Source organism: Sus scrofa, chromosome 13 (genome assembly GCF_000003025.6).
Source record: "Sus scrofa isolate TJ Tabasco breed Duroc chromosome 13, Sscrofa11.1, whole genome shotgun sequence".
Lineage (NCBI taxonomy): Eukaryota > Metazoa > Chordata > Mammalia > Artiodactyla > Suidae > Sus > Sus scrofa.
Window position 1 is genome coordinate 31,775,339 of NC_010455.5, and position 15,366 is coordinate 31,790,704.

Genomic DNA, 15,366 nt, shown 5'->3' on the forward strand with positions numbered 1-15,366 from the left:
GGGCGGGTGCCAGCCCCACAAGCCCCCAGGTTCCGCTGGCCCGCCCCTTCACCGGTGTGCCTAGGCTGGGTCCTCTCTGAACGGCCCCTAACGTACACGTGTCGTGTTCTCCACCGGTGCTTCCTTTCTCCACCTGCCCGAGGTCGCCCCCAAATCCTGGCCAGGCCCAGTATCCACGTGTCCGTCTGTCTGTTCACCCGTTTGCGTGACCATGGGTCGGCGCGCCCGGCTCCGGCCACGGCAGGTGCAGGGTTAAAGCGGAATGGGTTGAGGGGGGCAGGTTTTCTCGAGTCGGGAGGGGGGACGAGAGGCGGACCCCATCCAGCCCCGCCCCGCGCCGGAGCAGAGCAGGAGCAGAGCCCGAGCCCCGCCGGAGCCCGGCCTCAGCCCCAGCCAGAGCCCGCACCAGCGTAGCCGGAACCGCGGACCCTGCGCCCCGGCGGCGCCGGAGCCCCGGCCGGTGAGTCCCGCGGGAGCCGCGCTCAGGGGAAGTTTGGGGCGCGGGGTGTGGAGCCCCAAACGCGCTCGCCCGGACCCGGCCTCCGCCCCTTTCGCGTGCTGGAAGTTTGCGGCCCGGAGGGCCTCGCGCCCTGGGGTCCCAGGAGCGTGGCCCTCGCGGGAATGGATAAGCTGGGGAACTTCGACATCTGCTGTGAAGTCCAGCTGCCCATTTCTGGTGGAAACACCCTGGACTCTGGGAACCTGGAGTCCAGTACTCATGGGATCCCAAAATCAATCCCCCCCTCCCCCCTGCCTTCTGTACCCGGAGAAGGCTGGCCCCTGGGGACCTGGCTTAGACAAACCCCTGAGGGTAGACCTCGAGGGGAAATGTGGGACTCTGGCCTCCAGCCCAACCCCTCCCAGTCCCAAACACCCTTTTTCTGGTAGGAATGGATAAACTCTATTGTACCCTCCACCCCCCTGGCTTCCAAAGGGTTTGTAAGGATACCCTGGAGTCTGATCTCTGGCAGCAGATGGGAGACCCTAATGGCTGCCCAGAGCACACTGGAAGCCAGTAAGGGGGAAGGTACAGTACAACTCCACTGATGCAGAGCACCAAGGTGAGGATTTTTGAGGGGAAGGGAAGAGGGCTAGGGTGGAAAGTCCTATCCTAGCCATCTTACCTCCCACCTAGACCTAGATTCAACTGGGGAATAACTAGGTGAGGGCAGGGGATGGGAGGAGACTCCCTCAAGACCCATAGGAAGTGGGGAAGTTGCCTGGGTAACTGGGAGATGACCTTTCTTCCCACTCTGGAGAGCCTCCACAGCAGTGTGCTAGCCAGTGCAGGTGGGTCCTCCCCCTGCTTTTCCCACCAGCAGTTTTGGGCCAGGCTGCTCATCTGTACCCTGAAGGGCTGTCAATGGCTCTGACCCTTTGTTTTTCCTCTCTCCTCTAGGTGAAAGTCCTTGAACTGGCCCCACGCTCTCTTGTAGCCCCAGTAGAGTCAATATGGGGCCCCATCATGCCCCTCAGTGAAGCCTGCAGCTTGAGCAGATAGCATGGCCTGCCACTGGGGGTGAACACCATGGCTACAGGAGGTGGCCGGGCCTTTGCTTGGCAGGTGTTCCCATCCATGCCCACCTGCCGGGTATATGGTACAGTGGCATTCCAGGATGGGCACCTGCTAGTTCTAGGGGGCTGTGGCCGGACTGGACTGCCTCTGGACACTGCAGAGACACTGGACATGGCCTCACATACTTGGCTGGCACTGGCGCCCCTGCCCACTGCTCGGGCAGGCGCAGCTGCTGTGGTACTGGGCAAGCAGGTGCTAGTGGTGGGTGGAGTGGATGAGGCCCAGAGCCCAGTAGCTGCTGTAGAGGCCTTCCTGGCTGATGAGGGCCGCTGGGAGCGTCGGGCCACCCTCCCTCAGGCAGCCATGGGGGTTGCGACTATGGAAAGAGGTGAGTGGTCTCCAGAGAAAAGTCCCTTAGGTGCCCCACACCCTTTATTCTTTGCTGACTTGGTCCCTTACCTTCAGAGATTGAGCAAGAACTGTAAATTTTGCCTGGGCGCCCTAGCCATGGCTTTGCTTCCTGTATCCTTCTCATTTAGCTCTGAGCTTGGCTAACAGCAGCCTTAACTGCCTTTTCCAGCTGTGAGGTGGGAGACAGAGCCCAGGCTAGCTGCCAGCATAATGAAAGGCCCAAGCCACCTCCCTGCCCCATTCCCCCTAAGACACAAGGAGGGGTGGCCCAATGATTCCCACAGTTATAAATAGTTTGAGAGAGGGGGAGGGTAGCAGGGCTTTGGCTCTGAGCCCAGCAAGTGCTTAAATTCCTCAGCCACACACACAAACCAGGGAGCCTGAGATGGACAAAGGCCAAGCTGGCCTGAAGGCAGTTGCTAGGAACTGACTAGTTCATCTCCCCAAGGCCCTCAGACATGCCCCCGGCCAACTCTGAGAGTATAAGAGGACAAGAACCTACTTGAGTGAAAGGGCAGGGTGCAGAGGTGCTGGCAGGGTTCCTGGGCAAAAGGCTTGTGGACAACACCCCCATCCTGCAAGCCCAAGCCCCTTTCCTAGCTCCCTAGCTGACCCCCAGAGCCCTCTCCCCCGTCCGCACTTCATGTTGAACAGATCTCCATATTGCCCCCACCCTTGGTTTAAACCATCCTCCACTCTCCTTTCCCCATGAGAGTCCCCACCTTGTGGCCTCCAGGTCTGACCACCGGTCCTGCTTGGATGCCAGACTTGGTTGCCATAGCGTCTCCAGGGAGACGGAGACGGATTATAATTAGATCAGCAGTCTCCTGCTCTTCACTTGGAGGGGCCCTGGTCAGAGTGGAAATCCTAGCTTTCCCAGCCCCCATTCCAGGCAGGCAGGAGAGTTTCTGCCATTAGGGAGGGGTACCATAAGCACATAGGTCCTAAGCCACCCTCCCAGGACTGATCAGGGCATTTGTCAGAGTGGGGTGCTGTGGCCAGGCCGGGGTATAGTTTCTATTGCTCTTTCCCATGCAGATGGTATGGTGTATGCACTGGGGGGAATGGGCCCTGACACGGCCCCCCAGGCCCAGGTTCGGGTGTATGAACCCCGCCGGGACTGCTGGCTTTCGCTGCCCTCGATGCCCACACCCTGCTATGGGGCTTCTACCTTCCTACATGGGAACAAGATCTATGTCCTGGGTAAGGCCCTGGGGGATGTGGGAAAGGGGCTTGAAGTCCAGAAGCACCTATCCCTCAAGGTTGGCTGGGCTCAAGCTTAGCCTGGGATAGTGGGACAAGAAAAGCTTTGCTGGGTTGAGCTAGGGTTGCTCTGAGGCTCTAGCCTCTGGTGGGCCTGCTGGGGTTGAGAACCAAACCCCAGAGCCTGAGGATCTTTGGAGTTGATCCATGCTCTGGTATGCACAAAGCTGGGCATGTGTGGCTGGGCAGGCAGTAGTAAAGGTTCAGCAACTGGTAAAGGAAGAGCCTGCTAGGCCCCCTGGGCTGCTTCCCAGGTGCTCCAATTCCATTGGCAGGGGGCCGCCAGGGCAAGCTCCCAGTGACTGCTTTTGAGGCCTTTGATTTGGAGACTCGTACCTGGACCCGACACCCAAGCCTGCCCAGCCGCCGGGCCTTTGCTGGCTGCGCCATGGCCGAAGGCAGCATCTTTAGCCTCGGTGGTCTGCAGCAACCCGGGCCCCACAATTTCTACTCCCGACCACACTTTGTCAACACTGTGGAGATGTTCGACCTGGAGCATGGTGAGCAGTGGTTGGTCTGGCTATCCTCTCTCTCTTCATGGGATGGAAGGGTCCAGTGTTTGTGAGGGAGCTAGAGCTGATATCCCCTCTCTTGCAGGGTCCTGGACCAAGCTGCCCCGCAGCCTGCGCATGAGGGCTAAGAGGGCCGACTTTGTGGTTGGAGCCCTTGGGGACCACATCGTGGCCATTGGGGGCCTTGGTGAGTCTCTATAGGGCTAGGGATAGGAGGGGAGCCCCAGACAGGCAGGAGCAGCCCCCTGCATGAGCACTACCTCTCTCCCATCCCTAGGTACTCCAGGGGTCAGGACTTTGTGTGCTTCCCTTTCCCAATCTGTGAAGCAATCAGTGGGTGGTCTATCCCACGCAGCTTTTGGGATGTCTCAGCACCTAACTGGGTTCTGTACCAGCTGGGGCCTAAGAGATAGAAACAGGATAAATGACCACTGAATCAGTGGAGAAATAGAAAAGCGAATGATGAATAAATGAGTGCTAAGTGGGGGCAATGAGTAGCAAGGCATGGATAACCCATCCTTGGCCAATGCATTCTGGGCCATGCTCTGGGCTCAGAGAGCAAAAGAGCTGGAGCCCCTGCAGCCTGTGCCCTTTACAGTCTCTGTCTCCTTCCTGCAGGAAACCAGCCATGCCCTCTGGGCTCAGTAGAAGGCTTCAGCCTTGCACGGCGGCGTTGGGAAGCACTGCCTGCCATGCCCACGGCCCGCTGCTCTTGCTCTAGTCTGCAGGCTGGACCCTGGCTGTTTGCTATTGGGGGTGTGGCCCAGGGTCCCAGTCAAGCTGTGGAGGCACTGTGTCTGCGGGATGGGGTCTGAATGTTGATGGGACCTGTTCACTGATGCAGCTCAGTGACAGAAGCAGACATCTGTGGTTCTTCTGCTGCTGAGGAAGCTCACTGTGGCTCTGTGGGATGAGGTGGGGCACTTGAGACATTGTCTTGGGGACTTGAGGGTTGCCTTCATCTTTAGTGCAGGACACATATACGCTTACACCCTTTACTCCCGTTCATTCATGGACCATGCCCAGCTCCACCCTTGCTCTGGAACCTACTGGGCCAGAAGTGGGAGAGGGCAGAGCTGGCCTCATGCTCCACAAGGTCAGTGCCTACCTGGAGTATATCAGGCCCACCCCAATGGCTGTTCCTGAAAAATCCTGTCAGCCTGCCTTGAAGGCCCCTTTGGACCCAGGAGAGTTCAGAGAGGGTGGGTACACAGAGGGGTGGGGGAGTGGATGCAAGGACCTTCAGAGTGCTAGAAGAATGATGGCTTGGGCCCTATACACTGCTGGCTGTGTGACCTTGGGCAAGTCATTTCACCTCTCTGTGCCTCAGCATCCACATCTGTAAATGGGGATCTCTGAAACCTTCCTACCCTACCTACCTCACAGGGCTGTTGTGAGGATCCAGGAAGTTCAGATGTGGAAGTAAAAGTGCTGCTAAATCTGGCTTATGGCCTCTGGTTGTGTTGCCCCTGTTTCCCTGGCCCTTCTTTGGGGACCTCAACTCTTAGGGATGAGAGTCTAGAGGAGCCTTTAGGATCTGGCCGCTATGCCCAGAATGTTCTGGTTTCTCATCCCCACCTAAGCCTCAGCTTCTCTTCTGGCGACATATGGTAACCGCCATCCCCCATTGGCCCTGCCCTGGGTGTTAGAGGGCACTCACAGGTAGACCAGAAAAGAGCTCAGAAAACTATGGGAAAATACCACAGGATCAGGATGACCTCCAGATCTATGTTGCACAGCATCACATAGCCTCTGCTCACCTCTGTAGGAAGGAGTGGACCATGGGAATCCAGTGACCACTATTCCCTCTTGCCCAGCTGTGGTGAAGCTGTCCTTAGGCAGGACTGTGGCACTGACCAGACCCCTAGAGGCAGTAGCCTCCCAGAGTAACAAAGCTGCCAGCCTTTGCCTCCTCTAGTCTTTGCTGCCCACTAGTTGGGGCCATTGATTGCTTTCCCTGCAGCCACATTGATTGCAAGTGGTTCACAACTAGGTTTATGGCAAGAATGGATTTGGGTTTCTGGAACTCATCTGCTGTGGCCAAGGTAACCCTCCTGGACCATTAGCCTTCTGTACTCTTCTCACTCAGTGGTAGAACTCCCCAGGCAGCACTTCCCCTTCCCAGCCCAAGGCACTGTGGCACAGCACTATAGGAGCCAGGTGCAGGGCCTGGCAGTGCCTTACTGTTCTCCAGCCTCAGAGAGCTCTTGGCCTGTAAGCACAGACAGACCACTGAGTCAGCTGTCCTTGTTTAATGTTCTAGACCAGTTTAGACACTCAGAGACCCCAGCATGAAGGTAATGCTGCAGCAGCTTGGGTCTAGGGATCTCTGGGAGGTCAGGCAGTGTGTTGGTGACCGAGGCCTGGAGCCCCATGTTGTCACTGCCACAGTGGCCACCCCGGGATGGCTGACAGAAGTTCTGCTGGTAGGTGGTGCTGGCGCGGGGAGGCTGAATCTGTACAAAGTGGACAAGGCGCTGGGGGAGGCCACTAAGTCCTGGAACTGACTGGAAATTGGCCTGGTAGGAAGATTGAAGGGGCCGCTGCTGGCTCAACTCCAGTTCACAGGGTGCCCAGTGCAGGAAAGTGTGCTGCTGCCACAGGCGTGCCAGGTCTTTCCGCCTTCCAATTCCCTGTAGCAGGCAATAGGGGCCCTCCTCAACGGTACGGGCCCTTGGCCCACAGTCCTGGCACCAGGCAATTCCTTGGGCCCCTCCTAAATCCCAGCGTGCCTGGTGATGTCTGGCCTGTGCCTGTCCTCCCTAGCCTGTACCCCAGCCTCTAGCCTGCATTTCCAGCCATTCCTTCCTTTCAGGAATGAATGAAGCTCCCAGAAAATCAGTGGCCCCTAGGATATTTACACAGGGTCAAGCAAGCTGGTAGAGGAAACCAAAGCAGAGGTACATTCATTTGGGGAATGGGCTGTTTTCCAGAAGGAAGAGGTTGTCTGGAAGACAGACACTCCTCTGTCTGTATAAAAGAGCCCTCCCTCCCCATAGTGTCTTATCCCCTCCACCCTACCTTAACTTCAACCTAGCCTGGGGGCCTGCCCATTCTTTGTCCTCTCTCCAGCACTTACTTTGTCGAAGGAAGTGCGGTTGTCATGCTTGGAGAAGTAGTGTTGCCGTGCTGGTTCCTTGAAAGACAGAAAAAAGGTACATGGGGGAAAATGATGCTTACCTGCCCCCGAGATGTTATCTCAGGGCCCCATAATGGAAGGAAGTTGCCAGGAGCTACCATCCCTAAACTGCTAAACTGCCAACACCCTGAAAAGTCAGATATAAATTAAAGCAACACCTCACTCTTGAGACATATCCTGGCACCTGCCCCCAAAGCAGAAGCCTCTGGGGCTGCTGACTGAGGAAAGGCTGAGGCATCTTCTAGGGGATCCTGCCATCAGTGGGGCAGCAGTTCAGGTTTCACATTGGGCCCTTTAACTCTAGATCTTCCAGTAAGACTCCAGCTCTCTCCTCTTTTATCTCTCATCAGCAATCCTGGCTCTTGGCCATAAATACGATCTAGAAAATGAAATTTCTCTCTATAGCTCTCTCCTGGACTCCAGGACCACTAGCCATATCCTGATGTAAATGTCTAATGGGCATCTCCAAACACATGACTGAGCTCTGGATCATTCCCCCAAACCACCCCACCTACAGCCTCTCCCCCAGCTCAGGTCATGGCAACTAAATCCTGCCAAACACCTCTTTTCTTTCACACCCTACATCCAATGTGCCAGGAAATCCTGTTGATGCTTCCTTCAATATGTACCCAGGATCAGGCCACTCCTCAGCATGGCCACTGCTTTTCCCTGATCCTCTCATGTCTGATTTGTTGCAAGAGCTTCCCACCTTCTTCCAAGTTTGCCCCTCCAGTCTGTCCTCTAACCAGGCAGAATAATTCTTTCAATATGTAAATCAAATCACATTAATCATTTCCCCCAAATCCACAACAGTTCCTAGTATATGTAAAAGTCAAAGTAATCATAGTGGCTCATGAGACTCACATGATGTAGATTCTTCCATTTCCTTGAACCACACTGGCATCCTCATTGCTCCTTCAAATACACTAGGTACTTCCACCTTAGACCTTTGTACCACCTGTTCTTTCTGCCTGGGACTCTCCTCCTAGTGGCCATGACACTCTCTCACCTACCTCTTAGGAGGCCTTCCTTGACCACAATACCAGCAGTCCTATCACCCCAACCCTACATTTTTCACCTTCTAACACACAATATGACTATTATATTGCTGTTTATCATCTGCAATATAGATCATAAGCTCCTCATGGGCAAGATTATTGTCTATCTTACTTAACATCTGTAATTCCAACACTGAATCTGCACTGTGCTCAATATATGTTTGCTGTTAAATCAATGAGCAGCAACAGAAGGTCTGTAGGTCATTTGGCCCAGTAGGGGCCAGAGAGCCATGCCCCATCCCCTGGCAGAGAAAGATCACCTCTCAGGACCCTAAAGCTCAGTAGGAATCTTTCCCAAGACCGTCCATCTTGCCTTTGTGCCTAGTCTCGGCCTCCAGAACTCTCTGACACTAGGCACTCAGCCTCTCCTGCTACATACCCAAATGAAGTACCTGATTTGGTGAGTCCAGTCTTGACTGCATTTTCTCCTAGGTAAAAATCAGGGGCTAGCTCCATCCCAAATTCTTGAACTAGAATCTTCAGGGTGGAGCCTTTAACAAGCCCACCCCCTGCGTTGAGACCTCTTGTTCTAGACAGCTGGTATTGATCACCAAATAGAATGAAGGCTCTACTGAAGTTCCCATTGTGGCTCAGCAGAAACGAATCTGACTAGCATCCATGAGGATTCAGGTTCGATCCCTGGCCTTGCTCAGTGGGTTAAGGATCCAGCGTTGCCATGAGCTCTGGTGTAGGTTGTAGATCAGATCTGGTGTTTCTGTGGCTGTGGCATAGGCCAGCAGCTACAGCTCTAATTCGACCCCTAGCCTGGGAACCTCCACATGATGTGGGTACGGCCCTAAAATTAAAAAAAAAAAAAAAAAAAAAAAAAAAAAAAGAAGGCTCTACAAAGGTAGTAAGACATCTGGCCTTCCCTTTTGGCCATCATAAAGCAACTTGACACAGCAGAGATTAAAAATTCAGGGTCTTTTGATACCTGCACCCCTATGTTTACGGGAACACTATTCACAATAGCCAAGACTTAGAAATAAACTAAATGTCCATTGACAAATGAATGGATTAAGATGTGGTACATATACGACGGACTACTACTCAGCCACAAAAAGAATGAAATAATGTCATTTGCAGCAACATGGATGCAACTACAGATTATCATACTAAGTAAGTCAGAAAGAGAAGGATAAATACCATATGATATCATTTATATGTGGAATCTAAAATATGGCACAAATGAACCTATCTACAAAATAGAAACAGACTCACAGACATGGAGAACAGACTTGATGTTGCCAAGTGGAGGTGGGAGGAGGGAGTGGGATGGACTGGGAGTTTGGGGTTAGTAGTCACAAACTTTAACATTTAGAATGGATAGACAATGAAGTCCTACTGTATATATATAGCACAGGGAACTATATCCAATCTCCTGGGATAAACCATAATGGAAAGGAATATAAAAATGGATGTGTATAACTAAGTCATTTTGCTGTACAGTAGAAATTTGCACAACATTGTAAATCAACTATACTTTAATAATAATAATAATAATAATAAACCAAAATCCCTTTTAGGAAAAAACATGGGAAAAGATCTTCAGAATGTAGAGGGAGGCAAAGACTTCTTAGGTGTGACACCAAAAGCAAGAGCCGCAAAGGAAAAAATTGATAAATTGGGAGTTCCCATCGTGGGTCAAATCTGACTAGTATCCATGAGGACGCAGTTTCGAACCCTGGCCTTGCTCAGAGGGTTAAGGATCTGGCGTTGCGGTGGCCGTGGTGTAGGCCAGCAGCTGCAGCTCTGATTCAGCCTCCATATGCCGTGGGTGCGGCCCTAAAAAGACAAAAAAATATGATAAATTAGACCTTATCAAAAAATTTTTGGGAGTTCCCATCATGGTGCAGTGGAAATCTGAATCTGACTAGGAACCGTGAGGTTGCAGGTTTGATCCCTGGCCTCGCTCAGTGGGTTAAGGATCCAGCGTGGCTGTGGCTGTGGTGTAGGCCGGCAGCTACAGCTCTGATTAGACCCCTAGCATGGGAACCTCCACATGCCATGGGAGCAGCCCTAGAAAAGGCAAAAAGACAATAAACAAACAAACAAATAAACAAAATAAAAATAGAGACAACACCAAATGTTGGTGAGAATGCAGAGAAATCAGATCAGTCATACATTGCAGGTGGGAATGTAAAATGTAAACCAGCCACTCTGGAAAACAGTTTAACAGTCTTAAAACTTAAAAATGCCTTAAGGGCAATACAGGCTAGGGGGAAACAAGAGTTATTATGGGATTATATGAAATCATGTGTGTGAAACTTTTGAAAAGTATAAAGCACTTTAGAATTTAAAAAATCTTGGAGTTCCCACTGTGGTGCAAAGGGACTGGAGGCATCTTGGGAGCACTGTAATGTAGGTTTGATCCCTAGCCTACACAGTGGGTTAAGGATCCCGCATTGCAGCAACTGTAACTTAGGTCCCAACTGCTGCGCTGCTCAGATCTGATCCCTGGCCTGGGAACTCCATGTGCCTTGGGGCGGCCAAAAAGGAAAAAAAAAAAAAAAAAAAAAAGGAATTCCCATCCACATTCAAAAATAATAATAATATGCAACTACCATATTACCCAGGGAGTTCCACTGTGGCACAGTGGAAATGAATCTGACTAGCATCCATGAAGATGCAGGTTTGATCCCTGGACTCGCTCATGGGTCAGGGATCTGGTGTTGCTGTGAGCTGTGGTGTAGGTTGCAGATGTGGCTCAGATCCCTTGTTGCTGTGGCTGTGGCATAGGCCAGCAGCTGTAGCTCTGATTTGACCCCTAGCCTGGGAATTTCCATGTGCAGCCCTAAAAAGCAAAAACAAACAAACAAACCCCAAACTACCACACTACCCAGCAATTGCACTCCTTGGCATTTATCCCAAAGAAATGAAAATTTATAATTCACTCAAAAACCTATACACAAATGTTCATAGCAGCTTCATTTGTAAGAGCTAAAAGCTGAATTGTCCCAGAATCTTTCAATAGGTGAATGGTTAAACTGCTGCATACTTACACAGGATAATACTCAATAGTAAAAAGGAATGAACCGTGGATACATACAACTTGGATGAATCTTCAGGAAATTATGCTAAGCAGGAAAAGCCAATCTCCAGAGGTTCCAAGCTATATAATTCCATTTATATGTTTTTTTTTTTTAATGGAAAATCATGGGCCAGGGATCAAATCTGAGCCACAGCTGAGACCTATGCCACAGCAGCGGCAATGCCAGATCCGTAACCTGCTGTGCGGGAACTCCTCTATTTACTATTTCTTAAAACTGCTTGTGAATCTACAATCATCTCAAAAATTTCATTTAAAAAATCTGGGGGAGTTCCCGTCGTGGCGCAGTGGTTAACGAATCCAACTAGGAACCATGAGGTTGCGGGTTCGGTCCCTGCCCTTGCTCAGTGGGTTAACGATCCGGCATTGCCGTGAGCTGTGGTGTAGGTTGCAGATGCGGCTCGGATCCTGTGTTGCTGTGGCTCTGGCTTAGGCTGGTGGCTACAGCTCCGATTGGACCCCTAGCCTGGGAAACTCCATATGCCGCGGGAGTGGCCCAAAGAAATAGCAAAAAGACAAAAAAAGACAAAAAAAATAAAAATAAAAATAAAAATAAAAATAAAAATAAAAAATCTGGGTTGGAGTTCCCGTCATGGCGCAGTGGTTAACGAATCCGACTAGGAACCATGAGGTTGCGGGTTCGGTCCCTGCCCTTGCTTAGTGGGTTAAGGATCCGGCGTTGCCGTGAGCTGTGGTGTAGGTTGCAGACGCGGCTCGGATCCCGCGTTGCTGTGGCTCTGGCGTAGGCTGGTGGCTACAGTTCCGATTCAACCCCTAGCCTGGGAACCTCCATATGCCGAGGGAGCGGGCCAAGAAATAGCAACAATAACAACAACAACAACAAAAAAGACAAAAGACAAAAAAAAAAAAAAAAAAAAAAAAAAAAAAGACAAAAAATTTGGGTGGTTGGGAGTTCCTATCGTGGCGCAGTGGAAAGGAATCCGACTAGGAACTGTGAGGTTGCGGGTTTGATCCTTGGCCTTGCTAAGTGGGTTAAGGATCTGGCGTTGCCGTAAGCTGTGGTGTAGGTCGCAGACGCGGCTTGGATCCCGCGTGGCTGTGGCTCTGGTGTAGGCCTGCAGCTATGGCTCCGATTCGACCCCTAGCCTGGGAACCTCCATGTGCCATGGGTGTGGCCCTGAAAAAAAAAAAAAAATCTGGGGCATCTGGGGCATGTTCCAATTGATTCCCTTCTAATTCCTCCCCCAATCTCTATACTCAGCTATAAAATTGCACACAGTCTAGAATGTGGATGCCTCCATTGCTGGAGGCAGCTCTGGCTCTGGAAACTCTTCTTACAGTGACAGGATAATCTATCGACTCCCACTGACTTGAGTTAAATTCTCACAATTGTGGGAGACTGGTGAAAAGTGCAATCATTTCCTCTCCACCCAGGCAGTTTGAGTATTCTTGCCCCTCAAAAGAATTTCACCTGAGTTTTTGCTTCTATACCATCTTGGGCTCGTTTTCCGTAATATTTGAGCAGGTGGGGCTTGAGCTAGGATTCAAGCCAAAGACACCTTGGAGGAGAAGCAGGTTTCCTGGGATGGGTCAGTGTTTGCATGTGGGAGAGCTAAGGGGCCTTGTGGAGGCTAGGCAGAGTGCAGTCAGGAGGTTATTTTGTGAGGAATCCCTGTGACAGACTGAGGTGTGCTGGGGGATAGGGCAGAAGCAGGGACGCAGCAATCAGGGCATCACCAATGAAAGATCTGCCTCCAACCATGAGCTCCTGGCACTCTTGTCTGACCTTAAGGATTACATCTCCCAAAAGTCAGTAGGTAAAGGCTACAAATAAATTAATCCGGTTTAGAAATAAAAAGGAAGGATAAAAAGAGAAAAGAATTTTCTTTTACCTGAATAACAAAATTTCTATCAGCCCCAAACTAAAGGAAAATGGATGCCACATCATGGAAAGTTTTTCAACAAGAATAGATGCCATCAGCAAGCTGACACCTGATATCTATCTAATGTGCACCTTTCCTGAGCAGTCCCACTAATTAGAACAGCTTTAGGGAGCTCTCCCACAGTGCTTGTTTAAGGATCTGGTGTTGTTACTGCAGCAGCTTGGGTGGCAGCTGTGTGTGGTGCAGGTTCAATCCCTGGCCTGGGAACAAAAACAAACAAAAACAAAAAACCTGGAGTTCCCATTATGGCACAGCAGAAACGAATCCCACTAGGAACCATGAGGTTGCAGGTTCGATCCTTGGCATTGCTGTGAGCTGTGGTGTAGGCTACAGAAGCAGCTAGGATCTAGCGTTGCTGTGGCTGTGATGTAGGCCGGCAGCTACAGCTCTGATTTGACCCCTAGCTTGGGAACCTCCATATGTCATAGGTGCATCCCTAAAAAGACAAAAAAACACAAACAAATTTTTAAAAAACCCACCAAAAACATGAAAAAACAAAAAGCACAGCTTTAGGAGTTCTCTTGTGGTACAGTGGGTTAAGGATTGTCATTGTCACTGTGGTGGCTCTGGTTGCTGCTGTGGCACAGGTTCAACCCCTCGCCCAGAAATTTCTACATGTTGCAGGTGTGGCCAAACAAAACAAAACAAAACAAAACAAGAAAAACCCAAAACAACCAAAAAACACCTCAAAAAACAACTTTAGATCTAGAAAGAGCCAGGAGACTTGGCGTTTGTATAACCTAAACCTAGAACAGATAGATCATGCTGTTTGGGGTTGCTGATAATGCCAATAAATGCTTTATATAGTAAGTCTTCACTTCAATCAAAATATGTACTTAAATATATCCCCTGGGGGAAGAGATTGAGAGAATATTCAGGTCTTTGGGATGAGAGCTGCCACTAAGGAGTACTACAAATATCCAGCAGGAAGTCCCCAGGTTTCCTCTAACCCTGCACTACCCAGACCTCATCACTTTCTCAGGGGAGGTGACCCCAGATGAGCAGTATGGAGCTTCATTTGGTCCTGGCTCAGTGGGCAGTGCCAGGCAGGCCTTCCAACTGGGAATGCTCAGGGGGTTCAGGGTCTATAGCATGGCAGACTCCAAGACCCTGCTCTTGGCCTGGAAGAACAATTTGTAGAGAATTCAGATGGCCAATCAAGTAAGATCTGGCTAGAGGCTGGGAAGCAAAAAGCAGTAGCAGGCAGAACGTGTTCCAGGCACCACTCCAGGTCCCTCTCAGTCCTCCTCCACCCTGATCTCACCCAGAAGTCTGATCTTAGCATACTTCTCACAAGGCTGTCTTCCCTCTGGCCACTGGGAAGCCCTTGAAGGAGATGGAGGGAAGAAGAGAGGAGGTGTTTCTTCTGGCTCCCTTCCGGGCCAGCCCTCACCTGGCTGTCTTTCCACCCAAGATGGTCTTTACTTTCTTTTCTTTTTTTTTTCTTCAATTTTTTTTTGGGGGGCACACCCATTTCAGGTGGAATTTCCTGGATCAGGGATCGAACCTGATGCCATAGCTGAAACCAAAGCCACAGCAGTGATAACGCTGGGTCCTTAACCTGCAGAACCACCAGGAATTCCACCCTAGGCCACTTTTGCCATCACTTCTTTCTAGTCCTCCGTGGCTAGGCATGGGGGTGGATACCTGCCATTTTCAATGCTGCTTCTCTGACCAAAGAGACCTCCTACTCACTCCTGAGCCCATGGACTACAAGGCTGACTGTGAGATTATGGAATTTCATAGTATCAAGAAATCTGTGCTGAAAGGCAGCTGTCTGCAAAGCTCAAGTCCTACTTTTTTGGTTCTGGAGGCTTTCTCCCCATGGCCACCCACCCCACCTAGGCCCTGACCCTTCTCCCATCTAGAAGGAGCAGTGAGCAAGGCTGTCCAGCCTGGTACTAGCTCTTCTCCACCTTATGTATAGGGAGAAGACCTGATATTTCAGGAAAGAGGAGCTAGGCCTCATGCAAGTGCTAGGGATAGGCTGGCCTTAAGTGTCAATCCAGCTTTGGTGGGCCTCAGGATATTTCTCTTGGGGCCTAAGAGAAGTAGAATCTGGCCCTTTCACTCCAGCTACACCCAGTGCTGCCTCATACCTGACATCGCTGCAGGAACACTGCTGGAGGCTGGGGCTTGGCTGCAAGGCGGTATTCTCGAGCACTTTCACTCTTGAATTGGCCTCTGTAGTGCCCATAGAAGCCACTGTTGTGCTGTAACAAGGCAGGCTTGAGAGTGAATCCCACCCACACCCCCACCATGAGTCCTAGAGGTCAGAGCCCTTATGCTAGAAGCCTCTCCTGGGAATTCCAGACAGAATAGAAGGAATCAGAGGAGGAGGGACACCATGGGAGAGCAGCTAGTGGAGAGGTATTTCCATCTATCATTAGAGCAAGCAAGTCTTGGGAGTTCCTGTCATGGCACAGTGGAAACAAATCCCACTAGGAAGCATGAGGTTGCAGGTTCAATCTCTGGCCTCACTCAGTGGGTTAAGGATCCGGTGTTGCCATGGGC

The 15,366-nt window shown here is 51.1% G+C and overlaps 2 protein-coding genes across 5 annotated transcripts; one reads left to right on the top strand and one right to left on the bottom strand.

Moving 5' to 3' along the window:
• Positions 1–5,145, top strand: KLHDC8B (kelch domain containing 8B). Of its 4 annotated transcripts, none has more exons than XM_013981665.2 (6): positions 1–244; positions 1,400–1,904; positions 2,966–3,130; positions 3,466–3,690; positions 3,788–3,889; positions 4,321–5,145. In XM_013981665.2, the coding sequence occupies exons 2-6, from the start codon at positions 1,529–1,531 to the stop codon at positions 4,515–4,517; spliced, it is 1,065 nt and encodes a 354-aa protein (XP_013837119.1). In that variant the 5' UTR covers positions 1–244; positions 1,400–1,528; the 3' UTR covers positions 4,518–5,145. The 4 variants fall into 4 exon arrangements, with proteins under 4 accessions (XP_013837119.1, XP_013837120.1, XP_003132254.1 ...); XM_003132206.4 differs by lacking the exon at positions 1–244 and adding an exon at positions 263–460; XM_005669537.3 differs by lacking the exon at positions 1–244 and adding an exon at positions 479–1,061.
• C13H3orf84 (chromosome 13 C3orf84 homolog) lies at positions 5,281–15,366 on the bottom strand. Its single transcript, XM_021068735.1, has 3 exons — positions 14,952–15,366; positions 6,782–6,838; positions 5,281–6,356 (listed from the first exon to the last, which is right to left on the bottom strand). The coding sequence occupies exons 1-3, from the start codon at positions 15,111–15,113 to the stop codon at positions 5,940–5,942; spliced, it is 636 nt and encodes a 211-aa protein (XP_020924394.1). The 5' UTR covers positions 15,114–15,366; the 3' UTR covers positions 5,281–5,939.

Coding starts and splice junctions, on each gene's coding strand:
- KLHDC8B (XM_013981665.2), top strand. CDS start 1,529: ATGGCTACAGGAGGTGGCCGGGCCTTTGCTTGGCAGGTGTTCCCATCC. Junction 3,131..3,465: donor GAACAAGATCTATGTCCTGG/GTAAGGCCCTGG, acceptor TTCCATTGGCAG/GGGGCCGCCAGGGCAAGCTC. Junction 3,691..3,787: donor GATGTTCGACCTGGAGCATG/GTGAGCAGTGGT, acceptor CCTCTCTTGCAG/GGTCCTGGACCAAGCTGCCC.
- C13H3orf84 (XM_021068735.1), bottom strand. CDS start 15,113: ATGGTGGGGGTGTGGGTGGGATTCACTCTCAAGCCTGCCTTGTTACAG. Junction 6,839..14,951: donor TGTTCCTGCAGCGATGTCAG/GTATGAGGCAGC, acceptor CTGTCTTTCAAG/GAACCAGCACGGCAACACTA. Junction 6,357..6,781: donor ACCGCACTTCCTTCGACAAA/GTAAGTGCTGGA, acceptor ACCGTTGAGGAG/GGCCCCTATTGCCTGCTACA.